This window comes from Myotis yumanensis, unplaced genomic scaffold, assembly GCF_028538775.1.
Source record: "Myotis yumanensis isolate MYYU_CA2020_CCGP unplaced genomic scaffold, mMyoYum1.0.hap1 SCAF_4, whole genome shotgun sequence".
Taxonomy (NCBI): Eukaryota; Metazoa; Chordata; class Mammalia; order Chiroptera; family Vespertilionidae; genus Myotis; species Myotis yumanensis.
Genome location: NW_027223755.1, coordinates 78,841,302 through 78,853,331, shown reverse-complemented (window position 1 = coordinate 78,853,331; position 12,030 = coordinate 78,841,302). Strand labels below are relative to the sequence as shown.

Sequence of the window (12,030 nt, the reverse complement as noted above, 5' to 3'; positions counted from 1 at the left end):
CTCATCGATGTTTCTAACTCTCTATCTCTCTCCCTTCCTCTCTGTAAAAAATAAATAAAATATATTAAAAAAATAAAAATAAAAATAAAAATCAAGTGAATAAAAAATCTGATGAACAGAATAAGCTGGTGAATAGAATAGAATCAGGGGCATAGAAAGGGAGTGGACTGACAATTCTCAAGGTGAAGGGAGTGTGGGGGGTGCTGGAAAAGACTGAACAAAAATTGTACACCTGTGGATGAGGACAGTGCGGGTGTGTGTGTGTAAGGGCAGGGGGTGGGATGGGAACCGGGTGGAGGGAAGCTATGGGGGGAAAAAGAGGAACAACTGTAATAATCTGAACAATAAAGATTTATTAAAGAAAAACAAAAAAACTTCTGCCTGCACTGAGATGTTGAGATTGGCTTTGCAACAAGAATCCCCCATCTTCTCAGGTGTCCAGCACTTGAATAAATCACTTTCCAATTTCAACAGCTTCTGTCTCAGGAGTTTGGCTTATGTGGTAGCAGGCAGCTGAATCTGGGTTCTGGTGACATGACCCTAAAGCCAACATAGTGTAGGAGAGGCAGAGTGGCTGGAGTGGAGGATAGTGTCTCACAGGTGGCAAGTAAGTGTGGGGGAAACTGAGGTACAGAAGATGTTTCGAATTGAATTAAAGAATTTGCAGTGTTCTATGACCTCATGACCAGAGGGGACATCAGCAGTGGGCACCTGAACAATACTCAAGGTACAAGGTGGTCATACCATGCTACAGTGGAGACCCCAGGTCAAGCTGGCCAGTACAGCCCTGGCTGGTATAGCTCAGTGGTTGAGTGTTGTTCCATGCATTGAAGGGTCATGTGTTGGATTCCTGGTCAAAGGCATCTGCCTGGGTTGCAGGTTCAATCCCTGGCACAGTTGGGGCATGTGGGAGGCAATCAATCATATGTCTCTCTCTCATACTGATGCTTCCCCCTCTCTCTTCCCCTCTCTCCTTCCCTCCCTCCCTCCCTCCCTTCCACATTCTCTAAAAGTCAATGGAAAAAATATCCTGCGGTAAGTATCAACAAAACAAACAAACAAAAAGATGGCCAGAACATATTATTTCCAGTGGATACCAAGAATTTCAGATGATTCAAATGCTTGGGGACAGGATGAATAATAATCTCTGCTGACATCTCTACAGATTTTAGCCATACAATAATCAGATTTATTTTTCCTATAGGCTAGTTGTTTAGTGTGATTAGATTCCACAGAATAGATAATGGGTTCAGAGACGGAATATAGCAGTGAGTCAGCTCAGTGCTCAGCACTCAGGTCTTGTGTCTCCAAATTCACCACTTCTCCGTCCCCTTCACTGCTTCTTTTGGGCTTCACTGATGGCGATGACAGTCATTCTAGAGCTCATCTCTCTCATGCCCTGATGACAAGGTGCCTAATGGTCTCTGGACCCCGAGATGCTGTTAGCCCCTGGTTACTGACTCTTATTCCACGTGACAGTACCGGGCTGGGCCAGGCTGCTGTGCTGCACGTGGCAGGAGTAAGGGCCTCTGTCCGAAGAGGGGATTTTCACCGCCACCCAGGACTGGTAAGTGCCATTCTCACTGAGAGGACCCTCTCCCCATGACTTAATCTCCACTACACTGTCTGCCTGAGTCCAGTACATACTGATTGGTTTTGGGTAGAAGTTGTCGGCCACGCACTTGAGGGTCCTGATGTTTCCTTGGTCCACATGGCTGGTGATTGACACAGAGGGAGGGTCTGTGGAGAGATAGGGCACAGAGTTTGAGGGTCTGAAGGAGACATTTCCCTGTTCACGTCTCTCCCACCCCTGGAGTCAGGGATGAGCAGAGCTCTCCGTTTTCTACCTGCCTCCCCAGGAAACTTCCAGAAGATCAGGGAAGCTGAGGCTTTCCATGAGGCTTCCCTGTTGGATAATGGAATGTCTGTGGCTACTTCCTTGCCTCCCAGTACCCCCCTGTCCACGCACTGTGGATTGACTTCTGGTGGCAAGAAATGTGAATGCCCCATGTTTTAATGTTTTTGGTTTCTCTCTCCCCCGCCCTCCCCCCAAAACCTTCCAGTGGGCTTTGTGGCTCCTGCCTTCCCCAGTCTGTCTGCTGCTTAAGAACTTCTTTCTGATTAATTATTAAACCAAAGGCTTAGCTTGTGTCAATCCTGCTCTCATTTCCTCATCTTCATCCTTCATGGGCATTTTACACACCTGCCTTCTCCCCACAGCCAAGCCAGGAGGCATTTCACAGAGAGAAATGACTACAGGATTTGCCTGAAATGTTCCCCTGAGGTCCCAGCCTGCGGTCACCTTGGTTTTTCTCAGCTCAGTGCGGGGAGGAGGACAGAGGGAGCAGTAGGTACCTTGACGGTCCAGGAAGGGCCTGCTGAATTGCAGGTACTTTTGCAGCTTCCTGGTGCAATCTTCTTCCAGGGCGGCCTTGGCCCGATGCACAGAGCCTTCTGTCTCCCACTTCACCTTGGTTTTCAGAGCTTCTGGTTGCAGGGGGATCCAGGCTGGGATTTCTGTGTTGAACTTGATGTAGTCCCGTCCATCATAGGCAACCGTCCAGAATGCCCCAGAGTAGTTGTTATTCTGAACTTTACAGCCATACTTTTCCTCCATGGTGTGATTCCCTGCAGGTAACCCGACCCCCCAGAAATCAGTCAGCCTGGCATCAACTCCGTCTTAGTAACTCACTCCTGCACAGTTTGCAATGAGGAAGAAAGGGTTTTGAAATCTAATGATGCAACCCCTTTATTTTGGCAAATGGGTTATTAGCCAGACATAGAGCAGGCAGAGAGAGGGAAACTTAGTATGCTTTGGTGTTTTAGGCCAGTCTGAGATGAGATACGTTCTTCCCAATCAGGGAATTTCAGATTGCTACGGGCTGTGAATAGATCTTCTAGTCCCATGAAGCACCTTTTTGAATGAACATTTAATATACTGTGAGGTCTTAGGAACCTGACACGAGCACAAAAGTTCATTTTCAAGTTAAATAGAAATTATTTGTAGTTAAAAATAGATTGTGCAATCTGTCCTCTTTTCCTGTCTACATGAAGTTTGATGTCTCCAGTTGAGTCCACAGAAGTTGATCAGTTCTTCCCTCTATTCTGGTGTCTGATATTTTCATTACAGATCTTTAACATGGCCTCCCTTCCCAATTGGAAACTGGCCTTAGGAAAGGGGGGCAGAGTCGCTTTATTTCTATTATAAAAGTAGGTGTTTATCCAATACTGACTAGTGCTATTGGCACTGGCTCTGATCTCAAGCTATCTGGGCTCAAATCCCAGACCCATGTCCACCCTCACCTGACTTGTTGTGTAAATTTCAGCCAATAACCTGTTTTACTTGAATTTTCTCATTTCTAAGATGGCAGTGGAACTATGTTAGAGCGTTATCTTGATGATTGCATGTGTCAATACACGTGCCTAGCACAGCACATAGAAGCTCAATAAATGTCAGGCCTTATTATTTTCTAATACCCTATTTTCATATGATGATTGCTCACATCCACTTTCCATTCCAGCCAATCAAACTCTGTTTTAGTTTCCTTCCCAGGCACCTGTGCCTTACCCACTCCTATTTTTGAGCACAGTTCAGGCTGTTTTCTCACTAGGACTTCCAAACTACATCCTTCAGATTTAGTAACTTTTGCCTTCTTTGGTAGCTTCTTGTTTGTTTGTTTTTTAAATCTCAGAAACCCATCTTTTTACACCAGCCCTATAATGATTTAAAATCACCAGTTCATCAGGCCTGTGGTTGGCTGGCTTGTGGGGTAGGCAGCATGGTTTGGGAGAAAGAAAGCTGGGTTGGGAGATGGGACAACTAGTCTCTGAGCTCCACCTTGCGTGGCTCCTCACACCATAAGACCTGGTGACCCCTCCCACCAGTCTCCTCCTATGGACAGGAGGGTCTTTATGATTTTATGGAGCCCTAACAGTTTGTGGTTTTGAATTCAGTCCTTCCTGAGCAGCTAGTATGAGCCATGGTTTGCACTAGGTACTTTCTTCCAATCACTCAGCATCTTCATTGTCTGTCTTAGGTTAGGGGGCTGCCGGGGAAATCAAGACAGGCTATGTCCTAGCTTTCACAGAATTTACATAGATCATTTTCCCAAGATATCTTGGAGGCAGGACTCAATGCTCCAGTTTTGGCAGATCCAGACCAGATAATTAAGAACATGTTCACTGTGAAACAGTTAGTGACTGGCAGAGCTAGAACCTGAACCCTGAGACCCAAGGTTAGCTCACTCCCCAACCAACATCCCTGGGTGGGGGTGAGTCTGATGCCTTCTAAAGTGGGATCCACCTCAGATGGGTAGGCGTGTGGAGCTGAGAGGACAGATGTGCCCACAAGGGCTGACACTGACAGCACTTGGTGTGAGAGTTGAGGCCTGGGAGCGAGGATGGAGGAAGTGATAGGGAAGGAGGAAAAGCAGCTGTGTTGTGTTGGGGGAGGGGATGAAGAAATGTCTGTAAATCTCTCAATGTGCTGCTGACTTTTTCTTTGGCATGGGGAGCATTTCTAGCCTGCAGACCCCTTTCCATTCAAAATTGCAGGGCTGCCTCTTGAGCTAAGACCTTCCATCCCAGCAGTCCATAGCCCACTGACCTGTGTCCTTGTAGTAGCCCATGATGTCTTTCAGGTTCTTCAGGAAGAAGTCCCCCCTGGCCTTTTGAAATTTACTTAGTTCCTCCCAGTCCTCCATTCCTTCCACCTGTTTCCATGGGCCCAGGGGTTCAGCTTTTTCAGTTTCACTATCGTAGTGAAAGAAGGCCTGGTCGTTGAGGTAGCCAGTTGCCTGAAAACTGGGGAAGCCCTCCTTGGGCTTGGATATCCCACTGGAGTGGTAGGTCAGAGAATAAGGCCCTGCAAAAGGGGAGAAAAGAGTGAGCTGTGGGATTCACGCAGGGGAGTCCCAATGTGGGCAGCAGAGGGCCAGGAAGGGAGACCTGATCACTGGGCTTCTTCCCCCCCAGCTCTCTCCACCTGCTGCCACCCGTGCACTATTGGATGCTCACTGGAAAGAATGTGCTTTAGTTCTATTCTGGGGATGATACTTCAGAGACCATTTTGTGTTTTACTACATTGTGTTCTCTCTTGGCACATCAAAAGATGGTATTTCTTAGCCTTTTTATAGGTATACGAGAAGCACGTTGCAGGAAGAGTCACGTAATAGGCCTTCCTTCACCTGGCTGCCGGCACCGGTTTTCCGCCGGCACCGGTTTTCCTCCGGCACCCAGGACCCAGGCCTTTGGTCCGGCTGCAGCGGAGAAGCCAACCCTCTTCAGTCTTCAGTCTTCAGTCCAGCCGGAGCCTTCAGTCTTCGCTCCGTGCCTGCGTATGCAAATTAACCACCATCTTTGTTGGGTTAACTTGCATACTCATCCTATTGGCTGGTAGGTGTAGTGGAGTGACACCAATTTGCATGTTTCTCTTTTATTAGTGTAGATTGGGACCATGACTGAGTTCTGTCAAAAGGAAATGTAGGTGGGAGTGATTTCTTTCTTCTGGTCGGAGGCCCTATGAGCTGATTTGAACCCTCTGTCTCTCTTTTATTTAGGTGATGATTGTGGAGGCCACAGGATAAAATAGAGGAGTCCCAACATGGGAACTACCTGGATCCTTGAATCACCCCATGGAAGACAGGAATATCGTCTGTTCTGTTTTCATGTTTACAGGAGCAAAAAAATAAACATTTGCTGAGTTATGCTACTAAAAACAGTCTTTGGTATTGGAGCATAACATAGTTGACCCTAACAAACACTATAATTAGAAAGTGTAGGAAGAAGAATTAATTAGTAACCGCAGGAAATGGATCAGCATAAGCTAAGAACAGGATGGAACTCAGAAATGCCAGGGCTGTCCCTGTGTTTTTGTGTGAGTCAGGGAGTGGTAGAGGTTTGGGATATTTTTATAATAAATTTCAAAATGGATTCCTAATATAACTCTTGCTAGAGGCCTGGTGCACGGATTCATGCACCTGTGGGGTCCCTCCACCTAGCCTGCAGGCATCGGACTGAAATCGGTTCTCTGACATCCTCCCAAGGGGTCCCAGATTGCAAGTGGGCAGTTCTCGGGTGACGCATCCTGGAATTGGGCTCCCTCCTCTCTGGTTCCGGGTGCATCACCCAAGAGCCGCAGCTGCCAAGTCACCACAGCTTGGCAGCTCCTGTGTTGAGTGCCTGCCCCCTGGTGGTCAGTGTGTGTCATAGCTACTGGTAAGAGCGTCTGCCCCCTGGTGGTCATTGCACATCATAGCTATCGGTTGGATGGTAGCTTAGGCTTTTACATATATAGATGGGTGTTACTAATGTTAGAGGTCATATTCCAGATTTCTAGTTCCAGTACTTAAGTTATTCTTTTCTTTTTTAAAGTTGAGGTAAGGAAAAGCGTAAGGTAAGGAAGGGTGGAGGAGGTTATGAAGAAACAGATATGACTAACAGGAAGGTGAAAGGGGGGGGATGGATGGGAAAGAAGGGACAGTTGTAGGACATACAGGACATGAGCTAGGCTCAGTGATACCAAAACTGGGCCTCAACTCTCCTTTTCACAAACTTAAACTTAGAAAACATTGAAAAGATGCTTTTGGTATAGGAAATGTGAAAAGCAGTGGGCATGCTGAAAGAGTTTCAAAATAAGAAAAAGTATCCAGGGGGAACAAAGAGGGCAGGTAAGGTAAAAAAGCATGGAAAGCTTGCTAAAATTAGGGGTAAAAGGAGATGAAGAATGAGAAAAATTCAAATGTAAAAAGTAACAAGGGGAAAGAAGAAAAGAAGAGATAAAAAGTGTGAGTGGGGAAACATTTGTGAGTTATTCTCACTAATTAGTTTCTAAATGTGATTACCGTTTTACTCAGCAGATGTCGAGTAAAGCAGATTACTCTCCATAATGTGGGTGGGCCTCCTCTAATCAGCTGAAGGCCACAAGAGAAGAGACTGAGGTCTCCAAAGGAAGAAGGCACTCTGCCTCCAGATCACCTCAGGACCCAAGACTGCAACATCATCTCTTCCCTGGGTCTCCAGTGTGCTGACCAACCCTGCCGATTTTGGACTTCTCAGCCCCCACCATGGTGTGGGCCATATCCTTAAAATAAATGTTTCCTTCTGTGCATATGCATGCTGTTCATTCTGTTTCTCTGGAGAACACGAAATCTAAACTGGATTTTGGTGTAGGATGTTATTAACAATGTAAATATAATCAATAGTTATAAAACACATATTCTGACAGTTTGTAAATGTAAAAATTCTAACTTCCACAGTTTAGCTTCCATTTCTTCATCCTGAAAAAAAGCCTCAGGACTCTGTCCTCAAATGGACTCTGCCCAACCTCCAGCTGACCTCTTTCCCGGTCACTAGCCTTCCAGGCCCACTGTCCGAGTGTCTAACTGTGTGGGGAAGGAATGGGCCTGTTTCTAGAAGTATCCTCCAGTTAATATGCCTTTACAAGTGCTCTTTGGAGCTGTTATCTTTCTCCTTGAGAGTCAGACAGATACATCCAGCCATTGGAAGGCGGGAGGAACAAAAAGTTGCACCGGTGTGGCCCCTGCTCTGTCCTGGCTGTATGACTCAGGACAGGTCACTTCACTTGTCTGGGTCTCAGGTTTGTTCATTTGCCTACTAAGAATTTTAGACTCTAATTATTTAAGGCCTTACTTAGCATGAGTCCAGAGGCTCCCTAAATGCTTCTGGAAGTGTGTGAGCTGAGGTAGCTGACAGCCTCCAACACCCATTCCTACTGTACACTGGGAATCCCGGCTTCATCTGGGGCCCTCTCCCAGCCCATCTATCTCGCTCATTCCCTCCCCTGCATTCTTCTCCATACCCAGCCCTTGGTTCCCAACTCACCGTCTTGAGTGTCCTGGGCGACTGCGGGACCCACAACAAGCAGCAGGGACAGCAGGACAGGCACCATTGTGCTCATCGTGTCTGAGTGGAAGGTACTGGACTTCCCAGGTCCTGGTGCAGACTACTTGGAGAGACGGCCAGATATAGTTTTGGGAACAGCTTGGCTTGGAGCCCTGCCCAGGTGAGGTAAATGCACAGGCCAATGAGAGTGCCAGGCTGGGCTCCTCAGCTGACGATGAGGAAGCAGGATGCACAGGCCAGGCTGAGTGTGTTTTCCTCAGTGTCTACAGATGGTCTGCCCATGGGCAGCTGAGCCAGGTGATCTGGGACTGGGACTTTACATGGGTCCACACTGTTGCCCTCTTGGCAGCAGCATGTGATTACAGGACTAGTCCCATGGTGTTATTTGGTTTGTGCTTCTCCTGCCTAAGCCTTAGTTTCTCCATTGATTTCAAGAACTAACTGGTAAATAAATGTATTTTCTGCTTAAAGTCAGAATCAGAATCTGTTTCAGCAACTAATGATGTGACTGTTACCGAAATTGGAAAAGGATTCTTTTTAAGCAACAGTCACTCAGGGAAATGGAGGAAGGGGAACCAGGCTTGGTTATGGGGCCAAATTGGGGTTAAAGGCAGGGTCTTGCAGGCTATTATAAGGAGTGGAGGGTCAAACAGCCAACCAAGTCACCTCTTATGGTCAACAGGAATAAAATGCTCAGTGAAGGCAAAATATTAGATGCCAAACAGCTTGAGAAATGCAAAGGCAAGGCGTGATGATTGAGTCCATAGGGCTGGGAAGCTTTAAAAAAATGTAATTAACTCAAAAGCAGAAAGTATTGACTCAAAGCACAGTCTGAAAATCAGGTGATAGCTATGATAGTGCAGAGAGGATCTTTTGGCTTTTCTAGTTTTAAAGATGAAACAGACAAAAAATGAATAGTGCCTAATGATTTAAAGCTAAAAACAAAAAATAAGTTTTCATAACTTAATTACAAAAGTCTGAAAAGTCTAACAGCCAAGTGTGACCCAGACATTCCTGCAAATCTTATACAATTGCAACTAAGGATGGGTGACAAGAGCTTCCTCAGAGGGGGAAGTTAAGTGTGGAATGCCATTGGGAAAGGCGTGTGGATGAGGGAAATACCCAACAGGGAAAGAATCTGTGTTGGCAGCAGGGGGCAAATTTTACAAGGACAGGAATGTGTGTTCTGTTCATTTCTCTGTCCCCAGTACCAAGCCCAGTTCCTGGCAGAAAGAAGACAACAAATAAACACAAGAATAGATCAATCGATAAATGAGCAGGGACCAAAAGGGATGGCAGCAGATCTATCTGAGAGTCACTGAAGCCATTTGGTGGAAATGGGGTTCAGGAAGGGGAGTGAGGCTATGGCAGATGGAGTGATATATTCAAAAGGGAGGTTGGAGTCAGATTCTAGACGACCCCCACCCAAAGAACAGCCAATGTCTTCCAGGGAACGAGGCACATTTTATTGTTGTGTCTTTTCCTTTACAGCCTGTATTCTCTGCAGACCCTTCGCCTAGATCACCAGTACTTAGTCTTTTGTGCCATCTCCTCATTTGCTGAGACAAATTTTATATTTTCTTAATTTTTAGAATTTATTTATTTATTCCTTTCAAGATGATATTTAATGCATTATAAATAAAACACAGAATAGAGCAGAAGCCAGTCACATGGAAATGCAGGTCTTTCTATGCATTTTGTGTGGCCTGATGGTCGTTTGCAAAGGGGTCCCCCATACAGAACAACACGCTGTCGTAAAGTGGCTCTGTCCTAAATGCAGGTTGCATACCTGTCAGGTCCTGTCACCCTCCTCTCTCAGCTGTCTCATACCTTCTTGGTCAGCAACAATCTTTCTACCTCTTTTCGGAAAGCTATGTTAGGCTTCTATACCCTCTCTGAAATCTCAATCCTTCCAGGAAGTTGCTATGGGGGTGTGAATGACTCTGTGCCCTCTCCTGTTCCCCCATAGTCTGTCAGGACTCCAGTCTTTTGAGGTTTCCTCCCTCTGGTCCAAGTCTGCCCCGCTTCTCATAAGTGGGTGAGACATCCCACTGTAATCTGCCTTAGCCTTGGGCTATTCATGTGGACTTCTGGTTTCTTCATGGGTCTGAAAATGTTCTCCTGTGACATGTTTTTCTTTATTTGTTCTAAGTTGTTGGTGTCTGTGTGTGTGTGTCTGTGTGTGTGTGTGTTTAAATACCACTGGCTGGTTTATTTCCTTCTGAGTTTTTTTATTTTTCTTCCATTACTAAATATCAAAGACAACATTTCCATATACTTCCCACCCAACACAATATAATTAAAAATACTAATGTCAGAGAGAATTAAAGGGCCAAGTGCCTTATCCAGGACACTTTCTTTTTTCTCCCTGGGGAGCTCAAGATAAGAACATAAATTAAACTTAGGCCCCTTTCATGATACTCAGGAGTGGGTTGACAATGTCCCTCTCTGTGCCCATTCTTGCCCTGAACCCAGAGCTTTGAGAGTAGTTTTAGTGGGTTAAGTAGGATTCTGAGGTCACCTACCCTTTCATATCCCCTTTCCTCAAGGTGCTTTGGCCCTTCTCTTGCTCAGTGCTGGTGAGTAGAACATAAGAAGTTGTGAACACTCAGTTCAGGTAGTAGGTGATCCCTCTGAACATCTCAGGGCACTCCTCCTCCAGACAGGCCTCAGACAATCAAGATGCTCTCTGCTCCCCCATTCTGATTGGTGTTCAGGGCTGCTAGGGGAGCGGGCCTAACCTGGCAGTCGGACATTCCCTGAGGGGTCCCGGACTGCGAGAGGGTGCAGGCCAGGCTGAGGGACCCCCTGCCCCCCAGTGCATGAATATATATATATGTATATATATTTCTCTTAGCTTATTTTTATTTTTCATTTTGATAAAAACACATTATCAAGAAGCTTCTGGAAGTAAAATTTTTGAGAGCTTGTATATCTAAAAATGTCTTTGTTATACCTTCACATTTGATTGACAGTTTGGCTAGGTATAGAATTTTAGGTTAGAAATAATTTTCTTTAGTGGTTAAAGGAATAAATAAATAACTAAATAATTTTCTTTGCTAAATTTTCTTTAGCATCTCTCTGTTGTCTTCTAGCTTTCATTGGTACATTTGAAATGTCTAGAGCCATTCTGATTTTTTTTTGTTGTTAATCCTCACCTGAGGATAGTTTTTCCATTGATTTTCAGAAAGAGTGGTAGGGATGGAGGAGGAGGAGAAGAGAGAGAGAGAAAGAAACATCGATGTGAGAGAGACACACATTGATTGGTTGCCTCCTGCATGCACACTGACCAGGGCCAGGGATCAAACCTGCAACCCAGATACATGCCCTTAACCAGGAATTGAACTCACAACCCGTAGGTCCGTGGGCTGACACTCTAACCACTGAAAAACACTGGCCAGAGCACCATTCTGATTTCGTTTTTTAAAATTATTTTTTACATCTTTATTGTTGAAAGTATTACATATGTCCCTTCCTCCCTCACCCGCCATTGACTTCTTCTAGCCCATCCCTGCTCCTCACCCCAGGCCTTCACCACCCTATTGTCTATGTCCATGGGTTATGCATATATGCATTCAAGTTTTTTGGTTGATTTCTTCCGACCCACCCACCCAACCCACCTTCCCTCTGAGATTCGACAATTTGTCCCATGCTTCTGTCTCTGGGTCTATTTTGTTCATCAGTTTATTTTGTTTATTAGATTCCACATATGGGTGAGGTCCTGTGATACTTGTCTTTCTCTGACTGGCTTATTTCACTTAGCATAATATTCTCCAGGTCCCTCCATGCTGTCTCAAAGGGTAAGAGATCCTTCGTTTTTTACACCTGCATAGTATTCCATGGTATAAATGTACCACAGCTTTTTTTTAAATCCACTCATCTACTGTTGGACACTTGGGCTGTTTCCAAATCTTAGCTATTGTAAATTGGGCTGCTATGAACATAGAGATGCGTACATTATTTCTGATTGCTGTTTTTGGTTTCTTAGGATATATTTCTAGAAGTGGGGTCACTGGGTCAAATGGCAGTTCCATATTTAATTTTTTGAGGAAACTCCATACTGTTTTCCACAATGGCTGTACCAGTCTGCATTCCCACCAGCAGTGTATCGGGTTTCCTCATTCTGATTTCTGACTCTTGTGTATGACCTGTGTGGGTTTTTTTTTT

General features: G+C 45.4%; 1 protein-coding gene across 1 annotated transcript; it reads right to left on the bottom strand.

Annotated features, from left to right (window-relative positions):
* Positions 1–1,024: 1,024 nt before the first annotated feature.
* On the bottom strand, positions 1,025–7,967 carry LOC139008885 (zinc-alpha-2-glycoprotein-like). The gene is made up of 4 exons (XM_070412626.1): positions 7,843–7,967; positions 4,607–4,864; positions 2,356–2,628; positions 1,025–1,740 (listed from the first exon to the last, which is right to left on the bottom strand). Exons 1-4 carry the CDS (start codon positions 7,916–7,918, stop codon positions 1,454–1,456), a joined length of 894 nt encoding a protein of 297 aa, XP_070268727.1. The 5' UTR covers positions 7,919–7,967; the 3' UTR covers positions 1,025–1,453.
* Between the last annotated feature and the right edge of the window lie 4,063 nt (positions 7,968–12,030).